This window comes from Eleutherodactylus coqui, chromosome 6, assembly GCF_035609145.1.
Source record: "Eleutherodactylus coqui strain aEleCoq1 chromosome 6, aEleCoq1.hap1, whole genome shotgun sequence".
In the NCBI taxonomy this organism is placed as follows: domain Eukaryota; kingdom Metazoa; phylum Chordata; class Amphibia; order Anura; family Eleutherodactylidae; genus Eleutherodactylus; species Eleutherodactylus coqui.
The window spans coordinates 148,545,914-148,571,607 of record NC_089842.1 but is presented as its reverse complement, the minus strand read 5'-3'; the positions used below and the strand labels follow the sequence as shown (position 1 = coordinate 148,571,607).

The window sequence follows — 25,694 nt, the reverse complement described above, 5'->3', positions numbered from 1 at the left end:
ACAGAAGAATTTGGGAATATACATTTATAACACCTTTTGACTGGCTGAATACTGGGTTAAATTATTCCCCAGGATTTATGTGTGAATGGGAGGTATGAGACATCTATAGCACATATAAGACTGCTGGCCTGATGAAAACCCCCATCAACAGTAATTCAGGGACCATAAACTTATCTAGTAAAAATGTTTGTGTACCTCTTGTAGCATTCCTGGCCTGACACCCCCCCCCCCTCCCCAACAGTAATTTAGGGACCATAAAACTTTCACTCCGCTATCAGTGCCTAGGCAAAAAAAGTTTGTTTCTGTTGCAGAATTCTTTTTAAGTGCAAACCAATCATTCATATCTGTGCCTTGTTATAAGTATGTGTATCATAAGTGTGTATACATATTCATGCCTCTTCAGATCTTTGCAAGCTCGCTATAGAATTATGTATTTGTTAGCCATTGAAAAGGCATTATATCTACAAGATTACATGGTTTCTCTTGCTGGGAACAATCACATTACGTTCCAAACTATAATGCTTATGCTATGCTTGTTTTTCCAAAACCCAATACATGCAAGGATTTTTATTTTTTAACAGTTCTATTACAATGTGGATGTTAATATGAGTGCAAGTACTAATAATGGTGATAGATTGGATTTAGAAACACAAAATGTTCCAAACTCCGTTTTTAAAAAGATAAATGGCATTAATATCAATTCCAGCAAACCAAATTTGATATTTTCAGATCAAGTTACCTATGGATCTAGTAGCCCTTCTTTGATAGGACTTGAACAGCGCTCTTGTCCATGTTGTTTCTGCCTGTATTTTATTAGAGGATGCCAGTATTGCCTCCCACAGCTGCTAGTTTGAGGGAAACTGATGCTCACTTGCATATTTTCCTTTTACGGATACTCAATACATTTTCATTCAGGAGGTGATGGTGGGCAAACCAATTTTTCTCTTTATACCCAACTGTATCTAAAAAGGAGCCAAGGAGTCTATTTTTTTCTTTGACAAATTGCTGCAAAATGGGATGGTCTTGCATGAATTTTTTTTTTATTTCAGAAGGCACGATTCTTCTTTATATACCATGGCAGAAAACGCTTAGTTAGGAATCCACAGAGCGTATCTTGGACCTACCAATGTAAAAGGTAAAGTCTCCAGGTGACTGACGTTACATTGTGATGTTTTCTTGGCAGACATCTTTATACCTTCGGGTGTAAGGATGGAAGGCTGAGTCAACCTTGAGCTGGCTACCTGAACCATGCGGGAATTAAACCCGCAATCTTCAGGTCATGAGCAAGAGTTTAGGACTGCATTCTGCTGCCCTAACACTCTTCGCCACAGGAGGCTCTTCCTTATATTGGCTTTTCACTCTGCCACCTCCTTGCTGACTTCAGTCTTTTAGGAACAGGGTGACCATTCACAAACCATACAGAACTCCATCCATTAGGACCAGTGGAGCATGGCATTTACCAGTGAATTAAATAGTTTGAAAATTAGTCTTCACGTATTTTAAGCCCACTGCAAACGCTACTTTGTGAGCTTTGGTTAGTGGTGGCCAAAATGTGGATTTTGCAAAGCTTCCACCCTCTGGAGGATCCTGTATCGAGGGGTTTGTGGCACTCTGGAGACTTCAGCACCTTCCAATACCAGTTTACTGCTCATCAGTGACATCTTTTATAGCTGCCCTTTAAATCAGATTTGCCTGGCAGAAACTTTCCTTATTGAGCCTTTATCAGATAACATTCACCTGTACTGCGAATCACTCACATCTTTTCACTACTCAAAGATCTCTCCAGTTTCCAATAACTAGTGTGTTTTTTGCAAGACACCGGACTATTTCACGCTTTTCATCTTCAGAAAGGTCCTTCTCTAACACACCCACGAGAACGGACTTGGTTAAAGAGAATGTTCCACATTAAGCAAGATCATGTGGCAATCTACTTACAGTCTGGAATGGATACCAGGTAGCTAAAACCATTTTAAAACCCAAATGCTTATTTTACTGAAATCCTATTTACAGTAATTTGCATAATTTGGAACGTAGCATACATTGCTCATCTATACTTGATTTATTGCGATAAAATGCTGCTGCATGGTCTCCGCTCCGTCATTCTCTATAGCTCGGTCCTGATCTAACACATCCACAACTCCGAGTAACATAGGAAACAAAAACACAAATCCTGGATGTGATATTTAAGATTTTATTTCAATTGGACTGAACAGTCATGAAAACTACAGTTAAAAAGCAATACAAAATGTCACTCTGGAAGAGAGTTTATTCCTAACAGGATACTGTAAAGCAGATTGTTTGCATAGAGCCCACCTTTCCACAATGCAGGGTCTGCAATTATTGAGCAGGTGAAGCACCAGATATAGAAATAAACTTGTGTGATTGATAGTCAATGATAACCAGGAACCAAGAAATTTAAGACTGGGTTTTCCTACTGCATTCGTAACTGCGCCCAACTACGATAGCCAATAGCTACATGATCATGCCAGTATACCTGGCAAGATATTTGGACCACTGCAACCCAATCCACCTCCGGCAACCAAAGGCATGTGGTTACTGTGGAAAACCATTCGTTATGGAAATGTGGGCCAGAATTTACACTGATTAATACTGTAACAGGGTTATCAGTTCTATACCTGTGTGCACCAATTTGATAACTATACAAACTAAAGCAATCTTTTGAGTAATAATTGTTGCGTGTAAATGTGCCCCTCTGTGCCTTTTCTGCCGAACGATGATTTTCAGTTTGGTATGAAATCCATCGTTAGTCAGAACAGCTGATAAGACAGACCGTACGCTGTGTTCTGCCTGGGGAGCGCTGATTACTTTGTTCTACCACAGGTAAAGTTTATTTACAATGTTTAAATGGGATGTTTTGAAATATTAAAGAATTTGAGTCAATGGAAGGGTCCCCTGTTCTCTAGCTCTGTAAGACCCGAAATGTCCTTGCATTACTCAGGCAGCAAAGTGATCTCAGTAGGAACTGTGCAATGCTTCATTTAGCCTGCAATGCTGCTGCATGTAAACCGAACAGTTGTTTCCAGGACTATTCTAGTGCACACATAGGCGCTCTGTAACAAAGCCAAGAATCCACTGAAGTACAGTATTAATCAGCATAAAAGTGAATTTGGTTTCTTGAAAACTAAAGGAAGTGCAGTCATAAACATAATAGATCTTTCAGTCAGTCATTCACCTATCAAGGTGCTACTACACCTTTGGAGCAAATGTACATATTCAACACAATTATCTGCATCACTGCTCACAAACAGCAGCAACTGATATAATAAAGGAGGAGAGCAGCAGTTCAAACGTCCAATCTGTACCCTCCTGAAACCATCGGCACAATACAAACATTATAGCTATAAAAAGGTGGGGGCGTTGTCATTTATGGCCCTGGTTACAAAAAGGCATGTTATTTCCATGTAAACTAGGCAGAATATGGCAGCATATTTAAAGGGATTGTCCAGTTTTATAATATTGGCGGTCTAGTCTTAGAATAGGCCATCAATAGTAAATCGACAAGGCTCTGTTGCTCAGGACCTCCACTGATCAGCTGTGTACCGGGTAATATGCCCATGCACTGAATCTATTTCTACAGGAAGCAGACAGCTCTGTTCTCACTGCAGTGTCCAGGCTTGGTATTGCAGCCAGTCACTTCAGTATCAAGTCTCGCCACTGCGGTGAGAACGGAGCTGTTTCCTGCAGAAGTCAGCTCCGTGTACAAGCACACTAGGCTGGTCAACAGCAGACCCCCACTGATCTATGACCTTATTGCCAAAAGACAAGTCATCAATAGTTTACAAATAAGACAACCTCTTTAAAAAGGCGCAAATGGTAAATAGCAAGGATAGCAAAAAAAAAAAAAAAAAAAAAAAAGTTAAATTAAAATGATTGTCTATTCCTAAAATCTATGGCGATAGTTATATAAAAAGTTCTGTCGTTCCGTGTTCAGTTCCAATAAAGCTGGTATTAAAGTGGTTTTCCAGGCAGCGCCCACTGTCAGTCTCGGGATACACAAGGGTCAGACCAGCAGCACCTGCTCCAACCCCAGTGTATCCCAGCACTGACAGTGGGTGCTGCCTGGAAAACCACTTTAAAGTAATATTGACAAGAAATCCTCACTGCCCACCATCCAGAGAAGAAAGGCTGCACAGCATATGGCTGAGGTATAGTGGTATCAAGTATTTGTCCAGTAGAGTTCATCATTGCACTGACACATCCATCTACACCTTCTACTGTTAGAAAAAAAAAAAGTCACAAAATTGTAAAATAAGTTAAAAAAAAAAAATCTACAAGAGAATATAAAAGATGACAAAAATTCACATATGGGATCAAGTTGTTATTCCAATATGGCCCCTTTCCCCCTCATGTACATCCATTACAATACTACAGTGGTTATCAATCCAAAAATTAGGTGGCAACAGGATGAAAATTATTTTAATTTAGGCTGAAAGCATTTTAACACACGGCTCCTCACAATTAGGGCCACTTCACACTTGCATCTTTGCTTCCAGTCTAGCTGTTCTTTTGTGGGAGCGATAGAACAAAGTCAAGTTTTACTTTTCCTGCCCATACAAATGTATTGATGCTGAAGACCCTCAGTTTCAATCAGCTTTTCAATTTTATGTTTTTGGTTTTTTTTTTAACACAAACAAAAAACGCAGACTGCTGTACTTTTGCTTCCAGTCCAAAAAAACTTGATTTTTTTTACATTAATTAATGGGAGACAAATAAAAAAAAATAGAAGGCAATCCGTTTCGCTTCTGTTTTGTACAGTTTCATTTTTTGTAAAACAGAATCTGCTGAAAAAAAATATCAGTGTGAACTGAGCCTTACTGTTAATAGGACTGCCTAGCTTTTAATTGACATCTGCTATACTGCCCAAAGCCTGTAGGTGGTGCTGCTTCCATATTTCACAATAGAAGCAAGTTTTATATAGAAAACATTGATAGGCGGGTTCAGGATAGATGATATTTTAAAAGGGATAGTATGAAATCAAAAACATGACTGATTTTAGAAACAGCACCACTCACATCCATGGGTTGTGTCTGGTATTGCAGCTAAGCTCCATTTAAGTAAATTGGGCTGATTGAATTCTAGATACTAGACATAGATGTATTCACTTGTAGAACAGCTAGGGCACTAACTAAAAACAAAGAAGTGGGTGAAAACCAGAGAATACCAGCAGGAAACCGTATATATGGATATGCATGTATAACCCTGCGCTAAAAGTATATAACAAGTAGCCGCGACCCGTAAGTAGGCCACTACCCCAGCCTACCAGAATAAATGAAATACAACAGCAATAATATACAAATGGTGCACAAAACTTGATGGATATACCTATATATCAGTACAACCAGGAAAAGGAGGCATATAAAACTGCAGCAGGATGGAGTACAAAAAGGCAATATTAAAAAGGACAGGCAGTAAAGATAAAAAATATATCAATGTTAAAAAAACAAAAAAAAAAAACAAACGCCCAGCAGCAAGTGGAGAATAGGAGCAGAATGCAATAACCAGCAGTAAAGAAAAAGCATAGAACACACGTGAGCAGCAGCCACTCCGAATGGTAACGGCTGCATACACACACAGTGCGGGGTTGCGTGACATCACTTAGCCTCACTACCAAAGCCCAAAAAACTCCCAACACGTATTAAGACCTAAACACTGTTCTTTCCTGAGGCCTTGATGTGTTGAGTTTTTTGGGCTTTTTTTAACTTCAACAGTTAGGCTAGGTGACGTCACCCCCCCAGCCCACAGTATCTTTGTATGCAGCCGCTACCGGCCGGAGTGGTTGCGGCTCACATGTGTGCTCTGTGCTTTATCTATTACTATTATATATTGCCTTCTGCTGCCGTTCTCCGCTTGCTAGGTGAGTTTTTTTACACTGATATATTGTTTTTTTTATCTTTACTGCCACTTTTGTCTTGTACTTTTTAATATTGCTACATTGCCTTTTTGTACTCCATCCTGCTGCATTTTATACACCTTTTATCCTGGTTGTACCAATATAGGCATATTCATCAAGTTTACCAGCAGGAAACCGTTCTACACACATTGAAAGAGAAAGGTGTTAATTGTAAAAAGTAAATTGATTTTCCTGCAGATTTCTTTGGGACATGTACACTGTTGCATTGCTTTTTTAAAATTTCTAATGCATAGGTGTACGCAGCTCCCATGCAAACCTATCGATTTCTGTGGATGCACATGACAAGCACTGCAGCCTAATCTTGCAGTCATACTCCATCCAGTCAGTTCAACACTTCTTGCTAACACGCTTAGGAAAAAGTATAAAATGGATAGAAAGTCGGATTAGCCTACACATGATTTGTTGTTTTGCAGCCCCTTACAAGAGAATAGACCAGCATAGGAGCTGCAGACACAAAACGATAGATGACCACTACTTGCAGAATGTTAAATACATTGGAGCACTTAGTTGCGGCAGCTGAGATCAGAGAGCAGAATTTCGCTGTACTAATTGGATTACACGCTGGTACCATCAATGATTTCTCGTCCAATCACAGAGCAGTTTTCAGTCTACGAAGTAAACAATTAGCTCTTTGATCGAGCCTAGTAAAAAAAACACCAACCAAGGATCCCTTCATGTATCAACACATAGATATTTGGAGGAATGGATCTGAAATAAATTAAATTCCTAATGAAGCCAAATGTAAAATGCTTTCTTACCGCGGGTATGCCACACAGTTGTCAGGACATACATAGGAAAAGCCATTTCTCTTACAACCCAGGTATCAACATCTCAGATTTTGGCCAGTTTCACATTTGTAGACAGCTGTCCCAGAAAGCAGCATTTCAATCTTGTCCACACAGGATCCAACATCCTGACACTACATGGACATGCGATGCTGCCCTGTTCATAACTGAAGCTAGAACCATTTTCCCTTTACTTAAATAACGGAATTAATCTTCCTTAAAAGTGCAAACTCAGCAACTTTTAGATTTAAAACCCATAACTAATTGTCCGCATACAGAACAGGGGACTAGATGCACATTCTCCAACCACCGCCCTGTGGCACATCGTTTTGTCAAATAGGTGCAGAATGGTTAGGGCACAAATTCAAGTATTAAATTAAGAAAGGCTTATTAAAACTGTTTCATATATTAAAAAGGCACATTTTAATGGAAAAAAAAAATATGGGTGGGATGGGGGTAAAAATGATCCCGAAACTGGCACCAGTGCCTATGTAAGTTGTTTTCAAGGAGTGTGGTGGAGTCCCTGATGGAAGCACTTGATTTCAAGTTTTGCTGTTAATGCTGGAGTGATCAGGTCACATTTGTGCTTCCGGATGTAGAGTACAAGCTTATGAAAGCTTTAGGACCGCAAGAGAAGTCTTAAGAATATCTCCAGATGGCAACAGTGGCAGTGAGAACACCAGCTAGGAAGACCCCAACGGTTTGCCAGGTAGGCGTTCCAAAGTAAGATAGAAGTCCCTCCTGTGAAAAGAGGAAAAGAAAAAACGTTTCAGAGCACGGAAGTACATAACAAGTTGCAGTTTCTCAAGGACATAGACTGTGACAAATGCAGAAGGTGTGCAGAATTAAGGCTGGCTGCACACTTTTTTTTTTTAATTGCTGCTCCTCCCAAGTAGTCGCCTACCTGCTACCTTCCCACAGTGTCATGCGCTTCCATTGACCAATGGAAGCAGTCCATACGGAATACGCACTGAAAGTAGAGCATGCTATGATTTGTCCTCCAGGAGCGGAAATCGCAATCGATTTCCACTCATGTAAAAGGAAAAACTGCTTTTCCATAGCATGCTATGGGCGGAATTTGCTGCGGAATCCGGAGTAAGACGCCCGGTCTGTATTCCGCAATGCAACGCCGTCCGTGTGCAGCCGGCCTACAAGAGGTTGTCCAGATGCAACACATACAACAAAGCTTCTGGGACAATACAGTAATGAAAAACAAAAACCTCAAAGATACACTTCAAATCCTCTGTACATGCAGCTACATTGTTGCGCCCAGTGTTTACAAAGTTGACAGCTCAATGTGGGTGGAGCCATTAGTGTGACAGTTCTGCTGGAAGGTCCTGGTAGAACGCACTTTCCTTGGCGATAACTGTGCACAGCACACTGGGCCTCATTTACCAAAACGATCTGTTGCCCACAGCAACCAATGAGAATTCAACTTTCATTTTACCAGAGCAGTTGTAGAAAGGAAAGCTGAGCTTTCATTGGTTGCTACATGGGAGTGTTGATACATCAGGTCCAGTGTGTTTCACGTCATTTAACAGTGCAAAAAGCAGGATAGTAACAGGAAACAAATACAGTTAAGAGGCCAATAGAAAAAAAAATAAGATACACCTTCCCTTTGTTCATGAATAGATGAGGGATCAGACTTCAGAAGATACCCCAGAACATTCATCATGAGGGCTGTCCTCTAAATGTTCTTTATCAGAAACCAAACCAGCCACATGTAGTCCAAGCATCAGGGCCCTCTTACATGGAACGACTGTTGGGCCATCTCCATGATAGTCGCTCCAGTGGCTTCATGCAGGATCAAAGATCGCTCACTGAATAGAGGCGCCCACTTCCATTCATAGTAAACAGGCCGATCGTCATTTGATTTATATGCCTGCTGAAACTGAACCGCTAAGTTATGGTTGGTCGTTCAGTCGCTGCGGACGTTCACATGGACTGATCGTCATTCAGAGTCCTGTGTTCCATCAAGCTTTTTTTTTTTCTTCGAGATAATGGAAATTGTACTTTTAAGAGACCATTCAAGTAGAGACAACCTTACGTGTTGGCATGAAGTCTCACTCATGCCTAGTGATCCCTAAAAAGTGTTCTGTTCATGTCTTTGTAGTAAGTTCACAGAAGAATGAATAATCCTAACTCACCCAGCCTCCTTGATCCCGGATCCACTGGACAACATGGTCTCTGAGGTACTCCATAGTCCAGTCTATGATTGTGCGGATCATTTGTGGAACACGCGAGCACAGCGCCTGCAGGAAACCAACAGCTGTCAGATGAATTACTTCTGAAAAAAATTTATGCTCAGGGCTCATTTACACGAAGCTAAATATGCAATGTATTATGCACCGGCAACACAGTGAGTGGAGTCAAGGAAAGTACATTGATTTTCATTGATCCCTTCACATTTGTGTATATACATTGCGAACAACATGCATGTGCAAACAATGCAGCATGTTCCATTTTGTTGTGTACTATGTGTGTGCAGCCCACTTGTTCTCTATGGGTTGCGTATTAAAAGATGTACATTTTCAGCGTTTAATACGCAACGCTGCTATTAGACATGATGGAGGAATAAAAAGTTTTTGTAGGTTCTCCCTTTGTTTGAGTGGGTTACCTCCGGGTACCCGGACTTCTCCTACACTCCAGAGACATAATGGGCGAGCCCTAATGGGGACATCAAGCCATATACTGTACTGCACTATATAAATATGTAAGGGCACTTTTATACCTGCAGTGGGGATTCTGCATTTCGGTTCCGTTCAGTGTGCAGGAAGAGGAAATCCCTGCAGCCGAACGCTTGTCTTTGGACCCCATGACTATAATGGGGTCTGCACGCTCTTCGCCCAGCTTTGAGATAGAAGAAAAAGCGCTGCATGCATTTTTTCTACTGGTATTTACAACTGCATCTGTGATGGTACAGCTACTCACGTCTCTGACACAGATGTGAGACCACTCTTAAACTGAAGGGGAAGGGGGCTAAAAAATAATTTGCAGTGCATCTGCAAATACAGTGTGCAAGATGCTGCACCACACAACTAAAGGTGCCCCCTACTGGTGATGGTAGTATCACTGTTCTATACAGGGAATGCAGTAAAACTAAGGGCTCAAAATGAGGTGATCCCATGGTCAGCCCATGCGCATTTACAACATTAGATTGAGCCCATCTAGTCGGCAGTCCATATAATGCGCAGATGCGATGAGTCCTCCAGAGGAGCAATGCTTTTTGCAGCAACCATATATGACACCTAATGTGGGTATGGATATAAAAAGTTTACACACCCGTCAAAATACCAGGTTTTTGTATTTTTAGAAGTGACCTTACCAAGAACTGTTATTACACCCTAAAAAAAATAATGTTTCTCAAATAATTTGTTTCTCAATGGCATTGTACAGATAACGGGTCACATTGAAGGTGGAAATAAATCTGAAATGATTTATCTTTGTCAGATTTTTTTCCCTCTTTTTAAACATGACCAAAACGTGGCTTTCTAACTGCTGTAGACTTTTTATATCCACTGTATATGCAGTATAAAGATTAGAATACTACTTTATGAGCAGAAGTAGTACATCAAGGAACTGCTACAGATGCATTTCTCTCATACTAGTAAGTCACATTCTACAGGATAGGAATCTTCAGATACAAGAAGCTTACCTTAAGAACCAGTTTGCAAGCAAAGTAAAACAAGGCTACCACGCGTCCCCAGTTGAAGTTACCGTCGGCAAACATTTCAGTAGCCACTTGTAAAAAGACCTCCTTGGGAGGGTTGCCGTGGACCTGCTCAATCATCCTAGCAGCAGATAGAAGGAGGTCAGATACATAATGCACTTAGTCAGAGGTGCAGAAAACATTGGATCAAGTCAAAGATTTTAAAGTAGGGTATCTGAATGTTCAGCTATTGAGTACGACATGATCCATGAGGGGCGATGCAACATACTTTTTTTTCCATTCTTTTAAACTTTAAATGATCGCCGTTATCCATTGGATAACAGTGATCATGTGACGGGGAACTGTATACAAGGGCTCCCAGGGAGAGCTAGCCAGGAGCAGAGGGATTTTAAATTTCCCAGGGTGCGAGCCTTTTTGGCATCAAGCGCAGAAAACACCATCGGGTCCTGGAAGGACCAGATCGCCGCAGAATATCAGAGGACAGATGAGTATTTTCAACTCACCTCACAGATCCAATCCATGAAGGGAGGTGAAACTAACCATTTAACTTTTTTGAACTTTTCTGTGATTACTGTTATCCATTGGATAGCAGCGATCATGGGCCCGGTCAACGCGGTGTCCGGTGACATCTCCTGCCTCCCGGCTACTTTCAGTAGCCAGGAGATTTCAAATCCCCTGCGCCGATCTGGTCTTCTGCGCATGCGCTGCCATTTCTCCTTAGGCGTGCATGCACAGAAGACAGCCATATGTCCTTTTTACACCAGATAGTTTCAGGACAGTGGTGAGTAGTTTTAGCGCCTCATGGATGCGATCTGTGAGGGGAGCTGAAACGTAACTTTTTTTCACTTATTTACTTTCATGCGATCGAATATCCCAACCCCCCCCCCCCCCCCCCCCCATTGACAGTTCCAGGTTGTCGGCCTACCTCCGTCAGCATGGAGCTGTCGCCTTTACAGTCTGCAGGGCTTTAGTCCTCAGAGGAGGCATGTTTTTACGTCCCTGAGGATTAAAGCTCACTTACCTAGCACGTAAAAAGGCAATGGGGCCGTCACTAAGAGCTTAAGCTAACAGAAGACTGCAAGATACGCAACACCCAACCGGATGCATTCACAATACCATTGCTATGCTGCAAAAAGAACTCCAGCAGTCATTTTCAGCACTCTCCAACTCTACAATAGCCCTTTCTGACAAGGCTCTCCTATGTCTGCCATGTACTAGCTCTGATAACAGGTATTGTGATGCCCCTACACATAGCTATATACAGCCTGCCAGATAGTGGCACTCAAGCATTGTGCCCACAGAGGAGAGCACTGAAGACGCTGCAGACTGCCTGGAACATGCACGCGGCTAAAAACTTGGATCTACTGCAGACAACTTGTTGGCAAAGGCATTTTCTGCAGGAAATTACACAGAAGAGATTCAGCAAGAACAGCACCGCAGGGTGAAGACGACTTGTGCTCGTCACCCACAGCATTTCTGGTATGCAACGGCTCGGGCACATCCAGCTTAACATTTTAATTTCTTGTCCATATCACTGGAGGACACATCTTAAAGACCACGGATATAACTACTGCAACTAGGAGGCGGACACTAAGGAGAAAAAGCCATAGCTAATCCCACTTTGCAAAACCCCCACTGCAGGCAATCAACCTAACCAATTATAGCTTAGTGTCCATAGGAGGCAGACCTATACTTCTCGCCGGTCTTCCAAGCACCAGTCTGGACCAGGACTCTCGCGCACTACCCCACCAAGGCAGACTAAGAGTGGAGTTAGCCATTCAGTTCCACCATTCCTTCCTCCCTAGGTCCCTGGTCGCTCAGGGTGGGGGTTTGCCAATGCTGGAGCTACAGGCAGCAGCCACTGTCCCTTCAAAGGAGAGGGGCATGGGGGCTTGCGAGACTGGCCGCCATATTTTCTATCCGCCTCAGTGCTTCCAGCACACCTCAATCTAGGCACAGAATTCAGGCCTACTAGGCTGTGATGCGCTGGAGGCTTCTCGCCTCCCCTCCTATCAGAGCCAGGCGCACACTGAGTAATCTCTGCCCTGCAGCGGTCTCCTCACCCAGGCCAGCCCCCTCACTTCCTGAAGTGCGCTCTGACCTTTATTCCAGACACAACAGTCGTTTAGAATGCAAACACTGTTAGATATCATTTGGGCATGCGATATTCTCTTACCGGCCGCCTCTCCTATGTATTCAGACTTTCTCCACTTACTCACTGAACAAACAAGGCCGTCCTCAGTCTCAGAAATACTGGTCATGTGACTAACTGGGAAACTAAAGTTCCAAGAAGCACCTGCATCGCCTCCATGCATTTACCACTACTCTGCTCCAACAGGCCGTTTAAGCCTTTATCCTCCCCCCTTGAGACTTATTTACAGAGGGTAAAGAGGGGAGGAGACCGAAACTCTGCAATGAGCATCTCTCAAAGATCTGATAAGATCAACTGATCTGTGCATATGAAATGGTTAACCTTTTCCCTAGGGAAAGGGCAACTGAGCTTACTGAATGCAGGGTAGGGAGAGCAGAGACACAGCCGGCTTTGCACATGCCCACCCCGTATGCTGAAGACAAGGACAGAGCAATTACATAGAAGTAATGGCAGGATGAATGGAGCATGCTGGGCTACAGTTAACTACTCAAGTTAGTTTCCAGGAGCGGTCAAAGCTGAACAGTATAGGGATGAGATGTTTGGAGGGTGAGAAGTAAGGATTGGCGCATTTGCAAATGATTTTAGATATAAGATACAGTGAGCAACCCGCGTGATCCTGACAATACCCTTTAAAGTTGCCCATAAGCCTCATTTACATGGCCAGAATACTGCCATGGCTTTAGGCTACTTTCACAGGGTGACCGCGATTCTGATGCGAGAAAAATCGCATCTGGGCATCAGCGGAGCATTTTTTTTGAGAATATTGCATCGCTGCCGCCCACGATAAAAAAAGTCATGCAATTTTTTTTTTATGCAAAAGTCAATAGGACTTTGATATTCAAAGAAAAAAAAAATTGCACATTACAAAAAGATAGGACATGCCAGGATTTTTTTTTCCTCTCGCAACATCGCATCAGGGATAACATCGTTAATGTGAAGGAGACCATTGAAAATCATTGGTTTCACAATTCAGCCCTTTTAAATCGATCTTGTGTTGCGCAATTGTCTAGCCAGTGCGAAACCTGCTTCAGGGAATGTTTCCATGACAATTCACGAAAAAATACAAAGCAGAGTGTCCGATTTTTGCCGCAGATTTGCCTTTACAGATTGCCACGGATTCACAGGTGGATTAGCCCCATTCAACGAACGCCAATTAGTGTGTTAAGGTTGATGTGGAGTCCTATCAAATTACAAGTCATTTTTTTCACCTGCAACATGGGCATCGACGCCACGCCCCAGGACTCGTTCACATGGAGATGCAGACTTGCCCAAGATCTACGCAAATTTGCAAGCCAAATTTGTACCAGTTTCTGCTGTTTGAACACGGCCTTAGAGAGGCGCAGAAAATAGGGGCCGAGTGAACTGCTAGAGTTTTAGTCCATAGAGTTTTTCAGCAGTATGTGTGGGTGACATAACCCACAAAGTACTTACCTCTGCAGCTCCATGTTCCCGTCCAACTCGTCTCCTATCTTGCGAAGGCATTCACAGAGTTTCTTAGTGGATGGGTTCACCTGCTGCTGCTCCATCGCGCCCAGCTCTGGCACGTCTGTAGTATCTACAGCTGGACTGCGATGCACCCGATCCGTTATGAACCTGACAGGGAAGAGGACATTCCAATTAAAGATAGGACCAAACGTGATTAAGACCCATACATGCAAGAGGAGAGGAACTTCCAAAATAGACGGAGGAGGCAGAAGCCCAAACATGAAAATGGCAGCATACGACCATTCATTACTACTCACCCGCGCAGCAGTATATTGCCAGTCTGCATGATCTGCTCCGTGGATACACCTGCATTACAAGAAGGGCAGTACATCAGGCAAAGTGGTAAAACAAGGGGAAAAATAGGCATAGAAGATACAAATATTAAGTTGCAAATAAGCAGCAAACCAAGTATAGTAGAGTTTTCTATCAGACTGACAGGAGCTTATAGTATCTTATAAAGTAGTCGCGTAGTCTGTTACCAAGACAACAGCTATTGTCAAATATATGGAAATGGTTTCATGGGTAGAAGTGGGGTCAGGAGTCCCAATTATACCACCTATTGCACTGGCTTCACTGGAGAGGTGGCCATGCTTGCACATACATCTTTTCACTGAAGTGTATGAGAGTGACAGAACGGAGCGATCCGCTGACACTCATTTAAAAAGGACACTCCGGCTAAGACATTTTCCATCCCTGCCCCTCAGCTGACTGCCTGTCATACCCTAGACATCTCCTCTGTATATTGCACTCATACAGGCAGGGCTGCTACCTGTTAGATGCTTATCAGACACCATCTTGATATTGCTTTCACATCCATCCCATGATTGTATCAGCATAGCATTACCTGACCAGCTACAGCCTGTAACATCTTGGCAACAATGCCATTACCTTTTGTATTCTACTATATCAATGTGTTAATGGCTACTTGTCTGTCCGTGTGTGCTGTGAGTTACATGCAGAGCCGGACAGCACCTGTGATGTCACCAATATGTAATCAGCTACTGACTCTTAGCTCTGCCCTCCTGATCATATGACAAACGTCATCACAGGTCCTTTATTCTTGTGTACTGAATGAGGAATTATGGGTGGACTACATGCCCCACAAACCCCTGCGGCCTCAGTTACTATGGATGCAGCAGTACTCAGTCTAGAAGTTTGTAGCTGGTTGTGAGACAGCTGCACTCCTGTGTGGAGACTACAAAAAAAAAAAAAAAAAAAAACGACACTTCACAAACGGCAGAGCCTACTGACTAACATTGAAGCATAGTCCTGCACTACTACCTTCACATCTCCTGAACGTCATATCATGCAATCTCAAGTGCTAATGCCGCCAACCGCAGTGGAGCCATCATCTAACAGTCAACTGTTGTCCAGTGCAAACATGTCAGCACAGAGGGTTCAACGCTGGCGTGAAACTAATGCAGCTTACGTGACACAGCGACAAGCCACGATTTCACCAAAGCCTCCAGCTGAAGTTTGTAAATCTCATGCAGCAGATATGCGAAAGCTACGAGTGAACATGTCCCCTCAGCGAGCAGCTGAGGTCCGTAAATCCCATGCAGCTTATATGCTAAAACAATGAGCCACCATGTTTCCTCAGCGAGCAGCAGAAGTTTGTAAATCTCGTGCAGCTCATATGCAAAAGCAACATAGAGCCGACTGTGACGTGCATGTAGCAGAGCTGTGTGGCACATTGCGCCACCACAAACACTCGTACTATAATTTTTTAATAGTTACTAACATTCACCTAAATGAGCTACAGACCGTAATTAGACAAATCAGGAGGATGTTATTATTGTGTTTAGAACTAGAAACTGAACACATAAGCCCAAGTAAATCGGAGCTGGTCAGAATTAGTATCACATGACCATCTAAGAAGGACTCCAGGACTTTCAGATAGAAATGACTAACCGAGGTAACACTAGCAGACATAGGAGGGCTAGCTAAATAATAAGGACGGGGGGGGGGGGGGGGGGGAGGAACTAAAATGGCCCCTTATGCAACAAGCAGCTGCATCAGAGAGGGGCTGTCTGACACCACCCCTTTTCTGATGAGTAGGGGTTTCAGAGGCGAGATCACTACCCATCAGACATATAGTAGTTATGCCAAATAAACACCAAGGTAACCACATGGCAGAATGGCAAATAACCTTCATGACTTTACAGCTCCTCGTCTCCTTTTCTAGACACCTGAACTTCACATTTTAGTGCATTTTTGCTAGTAAATCTTCCGGCCCCGTTCACATGGCCGGATCTGGTCAATGTTCTACATCAGTATTTGTGATCCAATACCAGGAATGGGTACAAAATACAGGAAGGGATGCAGATCTCTCCATTCTATTTCTCTGTAGGTTCCACTCCTGGTTTTGGCTTCCAACTGACAATAGAGGGACCATTTGCACAGAAAGACTTGGCAGAACTTTCAGACTACTCTGCCATTTACAAGAACCAACACCACAAGGCAGATGGTGGTTGTGTTTCCTGGTATGAGTCACCTTCCCTCGTGTGCTGACTACAGACATCTCGTCTCCAAGACCACAGACAGCTACACTACCCAGCAGCCAACCCAAACTCAAGAGGTCTATTAGATCATGAAGGTCAATTGGGAAACTGGGACCCCCAACACCAAAGGGGCCACACTGATAAATAAGGATCTTGGTTCCGCCTTTAACCCCTCAAGGACGTGGCCTATTTTGGGCATAAGGACGCAACAATTTGAAGGGGGGTGGATTTTCATCTCTACTTTTCAAAAGCCATAACTTATTTTTCCGTCAACGCGGCCGTACAAGGGCTTGTTTTTTGTGTGGCGAGCTGTAGTTTTTATTGGTGCCATTTTCGGGTACATTGACTACATTGTAAAACTTAATTTTTTTAAATGATTGTAAGGAGAGAAAACGCATCAATTCTGCCATAGATTTTTGTTTACAGCGTTAATCATGCAGCATAAATAATATAATACATTTTTTCTGAGGGTTGTTATGATTACCATAGCAAAGTTTTTTTCTACTTTTCTGCAATAAAACCCTTTTTGGAAATTATAATTTTTTTCTCAAGATTGCTGCTTTCAACTTATTTTTTGCGTGACAAGATGATGTTTTTATGGGTACCGTTTTGGGGCTTTTTTGATCACTTTTGCTGCGTTTTTTGGGAGGCAAAAAAAAGCATTTTTTCCAGTTTTTTATGCTTTTTGCCATACAGGATAAAAAGTGTGCGCAATTTGTTATTTGAGTCGTTACGGGTGCAACAATGCCAAAAAAGTGGGATTTTTTTTACATTTTTTCATATTTGCACAAAAAAACAAATAAAGGATTTTTAACACTTTTTATGTCCCTGTAGGGGACTTGTACCATAGCAACTATGATCAACCATTGCAGGACTTCTGTCCTGCAATCCCTTATCACCAGTAAAAGCGATCATAGGCATTGGCAAAGCAGGACACCTGTAGCTGGTGTCACGTTGCCACAGCAACCTGTTAGCCCTCCGCGATTACATTGCGGGGGTCCGGTGACATCACAGGACGCACCCTTCCTCTGTGAGCCCTTTACATGCCGTGATCAACATAGATCGTGGCATGTAAGGGGTTAACAGAGGGTGTCGCTGTCCCAATGCACCCCCGCTGTTGCAGCAGGATGCCGGCTCCCGTATAGTGCGAGATCAGAAGAGATCCCGCGCTATCCACAGGGTGTAAGCGTACGTCCTGTGGCGTTAAGTACCCCACATCCAGGACATACAGTTATGCCCTGTGGCGTTAAGGGGTTAAGACTGGCTGCAGGTTTTTATTACCCGCAATCTATACATTGCCTCCTCAGAGACGCTGTACTCCCCATGGTGGTAAGCTTCGTGGAGCAGCGGATCGGAGTAGTCTGCAAAACTACAACTCACAGGCTACTAGGGCAGCTGGGAGTTGTAGTACATTAGCAAGATTGGGGACACATTTGAGTAAACCCAGTTACGTAGTCCGCTACACTACTGTGCCGCACAGAAAGGACATCTTCCGGGTCTGTTTGAGTAATGACCACCTACGGCGACGTCTGACTTATTCTGAGGGATTCAGAGGGAACCCCAGCCCAAAGACCAGAGTGTGCCGGGACGCACCCCAAGCTCCACCGCCTTCAGTTGCTCCCCAGCAGACCAGAAGCTAGCAGATGCTGAGTACTGCGGTTGCCGTTTAGCTGCACTAACAGAGGTCTCTGACAGCCACTAGCGTCACGTTCTCCAGCTTCTGGCGGAGCTTTAGAGCTTCTCCACTTGAGTCACGAGACGCAGCACAGCCTCACAGCCGTGAGTACAGAGAGCAGCTTCCTGGGTAGCTTCTGCCAAGTATGAAACCCAGATTAAGTTTCAATGAAATTCAGTTACATAAGCCTGAACGCTGCAGAGAATATGAGAAACATCCCAAGGACTGCGCCGGTGACATAAGTGAGCCGCGACAACACCCTGGGTGGAAGCAGGAACCAACATTTTGACTCACTCTTAGATGTCCACGGAACGAAAGGACATTTAATGGCCAGAAGACCAAAAAATATACTTCTTAAAAAAGAAGCCGTTACATCAGGATCAGCACTGCTCACACAGTCTTCACTAGGTCACGTATCCGCGGCTTCCCGTCACCTCCGGGAGCAGCACCATAACCCATTTTATGGTGCTGTTCCAAGGGGCAGGTTCCCTTTAACAGGACTCCCTAATAATCTGGCCAGTCCACACGCCAGTAAGTTCAGAGGCTGCCCGACAACCGGCCCCACCACTAGAGACCACCTAACTGGGTCTCCAGGGGTCAGCAAGTATATCTGCTATATACTATGTATAGTGGGGCTGCAGCTATGCAGCCGGCCGTGCTGACCGGGGGACATGACCGCTCTTCTAAGCAAAAGTAATGTCTAACAACCAAGCGTGTGATGTTATATCGCTAGGTTACAGGGAAGACATAGCCATATTATTTACTGCACAGCGTGAATAGATACTTCACGTGCGTAATAAGTGTTGCTAAAAGCCCATTGATTTTTATTGGGTCACTCACATATCTGCTTTTTTATATTACACTCTTGAGAAAAAAACCAAACGTCCTATTTTGGCTCATAATTTGAACCAATGTGGCTACAGGGATTTAACACGCGCATGAAAAATCATCATATAATATGCGGGACGCATCTCCCGTGTGAGTGAGCCCTCCGTTGGTGCATAGACCGCAGACAAGCTCCAAAATCCCACTACTGATCACGGGCGATTTCTACAGCCTAACATGATCAGGAGCCGCCATCTTGCTTCCACCTACGTGGTTATATTACTAAGACTTTACGAGAGGTCCATATCGCACAACACAATATTCAGCGGAAGTGATATTACCCGCTGTTCACCCTATTAACCCCTCCCCCCGATGCATTGAAGTGTTTTAGACTACCGCTGCACTCCACCTGCTTTCTGATTGGCTAGTGAGGCTCACATGAGCAGAGGAAGGTAGTAGTTCCCTTCTTCCCCGGCAGTGATGTCAGAATGAATGGAGTGCTGGCTGAGCGCGCGCTGTCACTGCTCCACCCATATCAATGGGGCTGACAAAAATACCCACGCGCTTGCCGCTTGGATATCTTACAGTCCCACGATGCGCAGATGAGCACTTCCACCTGTTTTAGGGATTGGTGGGGGTCTCCACCTCCCCCCTCCCTCTATCAAAACCTATGACAAGCCAGGAGCTTTCTAAAAGTTTACTTACACTTGTAGATTCGGTGGACATTAGTTGGAGTTTTGCCACTACTGCATGTAATATAACTCCTGCACCCAGGTGCCCAACGCCAGGAGCCCCCTGCCCAGCGCACCCGCAGAGGGTGGGGGTACTACAAGCAGGACAACCCCTTTATAGTGAGGACTCTGTTTACAGTCACTTTGATGAAAAAATACAATTCCAGAACGGCTTTCTTCACAAGCGGGAGCGATTTAGGAACCGCCCCCTGCAGGGAGAATCCCTTTACTACACTACTACATGGGGGAACTCCTAGTTATGCAACCCTGGATGAGGACTACTTCTGGGAGGCTCCACAGTCAGCAGGCTGTGTGGTAGCACACTACTGCCTACAGATACTCTTATAATAACCCCAACGACCCATTTACTTCTACATGGTGTTTAATATGTAACAAATGAATCATAACGGAGCGACCAGACATCCCGTAAAAGACCGCCTTATCTGCAGTTCAAAACAGTCTATTGTTTCCTGTTATCAGCCGGGGAGCCAAAACCATCCGCCTCTTCCTCATGTCATTCTGGTTTCTTGCCTCGATTACTAGCTGCTGTTCCAGGAAATGCCCCGGCCCCACTACATCACACATGCAGCCGCTGATCGCTGCAGTGTCAGTACACTTGTTACCCATTCTCTGACTAGTCCACACACGCCGACTGACTGGTGACCTGCGCCATGTCTCCTGCGCTGCCCCATCCTCCCATCCTATGGGATTCGGACCCCTGTACAGTTGCTCCTAAGGGCTCCCACTGGCATATTGTCACTGCGTATTACATGCAGATTTTTTTTCTCGCTCCATGCAAGGCGGGGAGCGTTTACACGCAGAGAGAACCCCGCGATGGTTTATATGATGATCAAAAGTCAGCAATAGCAAAAAGTGAACAAATACAAGGTTTTTGCATTTACACAGGATGAAGATCGCTTCATTTCATTTGCATGAAGTTTGAGCGATATAAGCGGCCCTTAAAGAGTTGTGATGCTGTGACCTCAGATTGATCCACAGAGGTCATATGCATCCACCCAGCCGGCTCAGGGGTCCGAGCAGAGGCAAGTCTATTCAGCTGCTGGAAAGTCATGATAAGTCTTATAACCCTCGTGGACACAAACTGACCCGCAGGAAATAAATCCCCGGATCAGCGATTATCACATAATATAGCTACACTCAAGAGTCTCCTCAGTTTGCTATCACCACGTCCTCAGGCAGAGAGTTCCATAGTCCCACTGCTCTTACAGTAAAGAACCCCCTTCTACGTCGGTGATGAAACCTTTACTGTAGACAGATGAGTGGCTCACCATGGGCATCCTGTGGTACGACCAGACACTGGTAACTGATCCTGAAGACACGTCCCGAGGACCACCTCCAACAACAGAGTAACTAAGGTCTAGTTTCACACTGAAATATTTACCATAAATGTCTGGAATTCCACCATTTATTGCCCTCTACACGTAGGCTGGGGCTACAGAGCGCACTGCAGCTCCGCTACATCACATCTGAAGGAGGTTTCCACAAGGATGATACTTCTGCCCAATTTCAGGACTGAAGACATCGGTGTGCCATGCAAGCTGCATCTGAGAATATCGGGCACAACTTAAAATCTGTCCGTGCGCAAGTACCCAATATAAGGGAATCAGGAAGAGCTGAACCTGCCAGTCGGTGCGCCGCGTGAAGTCATCAGTCAGTTGTGACAACACAGCCGTGTTCACTGCAGGATGTAGCGGTCCGCACTGCCACTTTTCTGCTGAGCGCCATATCACAAGTAAAGCCGCCAAATCCTCCGAGTGTAAAGTTTCTCTACATGCTTTAGTTAAACATGGCTCACAAGTTAGAGGTTTGTGGCCCGGTGAGGTCGTGGGACCACTGCCATGTATGGAGGTGGCCTCCTGCTAGGATAGGGGCAGATCATCCAGGAACTCATCCACAGCCATCTGCAGAAGATTCAGGTACAGATCCGCGTTGAGTCCATGGAATGAACACGGGTCCAGCATGCATGTGTCGCAGCAGAAGGAGGCCACTGAGTACTCTTTCCTTACTTCAGTCATAGCAGCGGCCCACGGGAAAGTGGATTTTTTTCTTCTACTCTTAAACTTTGTAATTATTTCCCCTGTAAGAAAGTTCGGCCCAACAATCTTGCAGTCCATGTTCCGTGCCATCATGTAGGCATCCATGCCTTCCTAGCCAAGATCCACTACTGTTCTACGAATAGAGGCCAGCAGGGCTGATCTATGGGGCTGGTCAGTCTGATACACGCTGGCCCCCGCTGCGGGGCACATCTGCGCTGGGCACTCCATACCGGTTATGTCAGCAGGAAACCTGCATCTCCTGGACAATCCTCCAGGCTTATGATGAACCGGATGGCGCCTATAAACTATCAGAGGGCCCGTTCGTCCCCCTTGTCCGCTCTGCCCCTGTACCGCACAGATGGCCCAGCACGCCGCACTACTTGGTTCTGCAGCATAGATGCGAGGAGCCTCAGCCAGCTTCCAAGCTACATAACCCCATGCGGAGTTACCCTAGGGGGCAGCCTACTCATCCACCCCACCACTCACCCCATTGGGGCAGAGAGCCATGATAGACGAGCCCCCCAACCTGCCCATCTACAAGGCTGGACGCCCCAGCTGTGTACCACCTGCTCAGTGCAACGCTGCGCTGCCCCCTGGGAAGGGTAGTGCCAGCCACTTCCCTTGGTAACCCATCATTGAGCATTACAGCAGCAGGCGAGCCCAACAACCGGCAGGTGAACCCCCCCCCTAAACTGTACTATGGCCGCTGGCAGATGTCACCACAAATAACACTGCATGGCTGTAGTATTTACATAGGACTGCTAGACAGTCCCAGCACTTTGGAGTATAAGCTCCTCCTCCAGGGGCCACAGGAAGCAGGGGCCACACAAGCCACCACAACATGACCAGGCTAGCCCAATAGCCATAAGCAGCAGTCTGCTGTACAACCGAAGAGGCAAAGAAAGCGCGGCCGGGACTTGTGGTCCGACAGCCGCAGGTAAGATGCCCACAACATGCACTCCCCGGCAGTGGGAGAGGCCCGGGCATGTAGCTGTGCGGGGAGCGCTGCTGGCCTCACCTGAGCCGCTGCTCTGCCCGTTCCTTCCCGGGGCCCGTCCGCTGGCTCCTTCCTCTTCCTGCTGGGGTGCATCCCCGCCGGCTCCCTTCTCCGCCATCCTGCTCCGACTTCTGACTCCCAACTATGTTCCTGCCGCCAAGACACTACAGAGCGGAGCACCAAGCCGCACCTCCCTGACGAGCGAGCCCGTCGTGACGTCATGACGCAGTACGCCACTTGTAGCCGACGCCATCTTGACTACTGGCAATTAATTGTGCTGTGTCATTGCTTTTTGCCGGGCATCTGGGCACATAATGAGCTGGCATGGTGCCTCTGATGGTATTGCTCATCTGACAACAGATTAGGAAATTAAAGAATATCTCAGGGCAGGGCAGATTTTCCCAAACTATGATAGCTAGGGACTGACTAATAGCACATGGAGATGTGCCTATAGTATGGAAGACATAGTGCCTTGGGCTGTCCGCCAACTTGCTTAGAGCCTAGAATTGAAAATCTTGGGCTATGTTCACACTGCAGAATCTGCTTCAGATTGGATCTGGCAGAAAATCCATGGCCATACTTTGTATTTCTGCTGCAGAATTGCATCTGTAGCTGCCACGGGTCCATTTGATGGAGGTGGTCTGTGTGCCGATTTCCCCATCCGGATTACGCTCGGAATCCTCTTCAAGAATTACCATAATTTTTTCTTATTTTTTTTGCGCAACACAGATTTGAAATCTATGCATTGAAAAGTCCTCAGTACATAAAGTTCTGTTCAAAGGAGTGGAAAGCAGAGGTCACATGGCGTGCAGGGAGCATTACTTTCACAATGCTTACTGTCTTATGAGCCTTGGGGGCCAAAGTTCACCCATAAAATGTTTTTTTTTTTTAAATTTGATTATAGGAGTTTCTCCACCACAGCAAGGTACACCCACCCACATGCTAAGGGATAACTTGCTGATTGGTGGGTGTCCGATCGCTGGGACCCCCAACCAACGTAAGAATTCAGGCCTTGTGCATCCCAAAGTGTGGATAATGAAGGATGTGCATGCACCTAGGGTGCCACCCAGCCAGAGTGGCCACCCTCGGCTCGGCCAGTAATTTACTCTAGAGGCTGGTGCCGGTATTTTTTAGCAACCATATCAATGGCGGGTAAAAGATAAATATCCAGTGTGAACACCTTCGGCAGGAAGCGCTATAACTCACCGTGAAGTTCCTGCTGCAGCGCTCACAGATGATCCTCCCTTCTCCCACTGTCTGCTTTCCTGCACTTACTGTATGCCACGCAGATGCCAGGGGGAGGCATGAGGGCCTTCTGTGAGCGCTACAGTGCTGTCCCGACCAGAACTTCATAGTGAGCTATGATGCCACCTGCTGTGGTAGCGATAGGAGGCCCTATTGCTACCGGGCCCACTAAAGGGGGCACTATTACAGCTGAGGCTACTAAATGGAGCCACTATTATCATTGGGGCCCTATTCTAGGACCACTAACGGGGGCACTAATATTACTTAGGTGAGAACATAAATCATGACAAGCCGTGTCCCTAACCGCACCCCTATACAGCATTCCCTTTTAACTTGGCTGGTATTTTTCAGTGACAAAGGTAGCAACCCAAGCACCTCCGCTCCAGTCACTTCAATTCCATCTATGATGCCCATGTGGCCTAATAGGTTATATAGAAAAGAGCTATTGTCACATAGCAACCCCATTTAATATTCCTTATGTCGATAAATCAGTTTTGCGCTTATTTAATATATCTGTGTCACTATGGTACCAGTACCAATATGGCTGCCGGTACGGCACCCATAGGATTGTAATCAGCATCTTCTGCACGGATATTCCTCTCCCCCCCCTTGCATGTCGTTCATGGTACACAGTAAATGCCATTTTTTGTCGCTGGCACGTGCCACTTTTTACTTTTGAATGTCAATTATAATTCTGTGGATGTTTAGAACTATGTTGGCTGAGCAGCACTGAGAGACCGGTCTCACATAGCATTATGAGTGCTGACATTGGGGGTTGTTACCCAGGAAATTAGGGATTTTACCTGGAGGACAACCTAGCTACCCTGGGGTAAATGCCCTGTAAATAACCGTAAAATAATGAAGACAAGTTTCTGACAAATTGTTTCTTTTCCGGTTAGCTGAGTAACTTGCAGATAGACGTGTTTACAGCGTTGTTATCACTGACAGTGCACAGCACTACCGCGTACGAGCATTCCTTGCATTACTCATCCCCGCTGCTCTTGTTTGTGTCAGTTTCAGGTAGGGCCATGTTTATGAGGTAATATTTACATAATAACGTCTGACCCGATGATGAGTTTGTCTGCACCTAATAACATTTGGCATAAGAGTGACTAGCTGGTGTGCCTCTCTAACCCTTTAGCGCCCCCCTATATATAGATACATCCTGGTTGCACGGGGTTTGCATGGAGCAGGATCAAGAGCCGAGCAGGATCAAGAGCCGAGCGCACTCCGTACACAGCCGGGTAAGCTGTTTTAACAGCGGATACTCGGTTACAATAGCCACAATCAGTGTTCACACCGATCAAGGCTGTTAATCCTTTAAATGCTAGCGTCAATTCTGACAGCGACATTTAACCCCTTGAGTGGCAGGTTTCCTACCACCCTGTCATGCCCACCAGGTTTTCTAAAATGGTCTAATCATTGTATTTCAACTAATTTTGCAGTTGCGTCTCAAGAGCCATAACTTTTTCATTTTTCCATTGACATGGCCATATAAGGGCTTGTTTTTTGCGGGACAAGTTGTGATTTTTTAAACAGGGGGGAGAAAAAAAAGAAATGGGGAAAAAAGAAAAAAAGGGGCCATGTCATTAAGGTATTAAATAATGTATTAACTTCCTTCTCTGGTTCATTACGACGC

General features: G+C 44.9%; 1 protein-coding gene across 1 annotated transcript; it reads right to left on the bottom strand.

Moving 5' to 3' along the window:
- Window positions 1-2,177: 2,177 nt before the first annotated feature.
- Window positions 2,178-23,008, bottom strand: BAX (BCL2 associated X, apoptosis regulator). The gene is made up of 6 exons (XM_066607932.1): window positions 22,832-23,008; window positions 14,282-14,330; window positions 13,971-14,132; window positions 10,373-10,508; window positions 8,865-8,969; window positions 2,178-7,458 (listed from the first exon to the last, which is right to left on the bottom strand). Exons 1-6 carry the CDS (start codon window positions 22,926-22,928, stop codon window positions 7,357-7,359), a joined length of 651 nt encoding a protein of 216 aa, XP_066464029.1. The 5' UTR covers window positions 22,929-23,008; the 3' UTR covers window positions 2,178-7,356.
- Window positions 23,009-25,694: the final 2,686 nt, after the last annotated feature.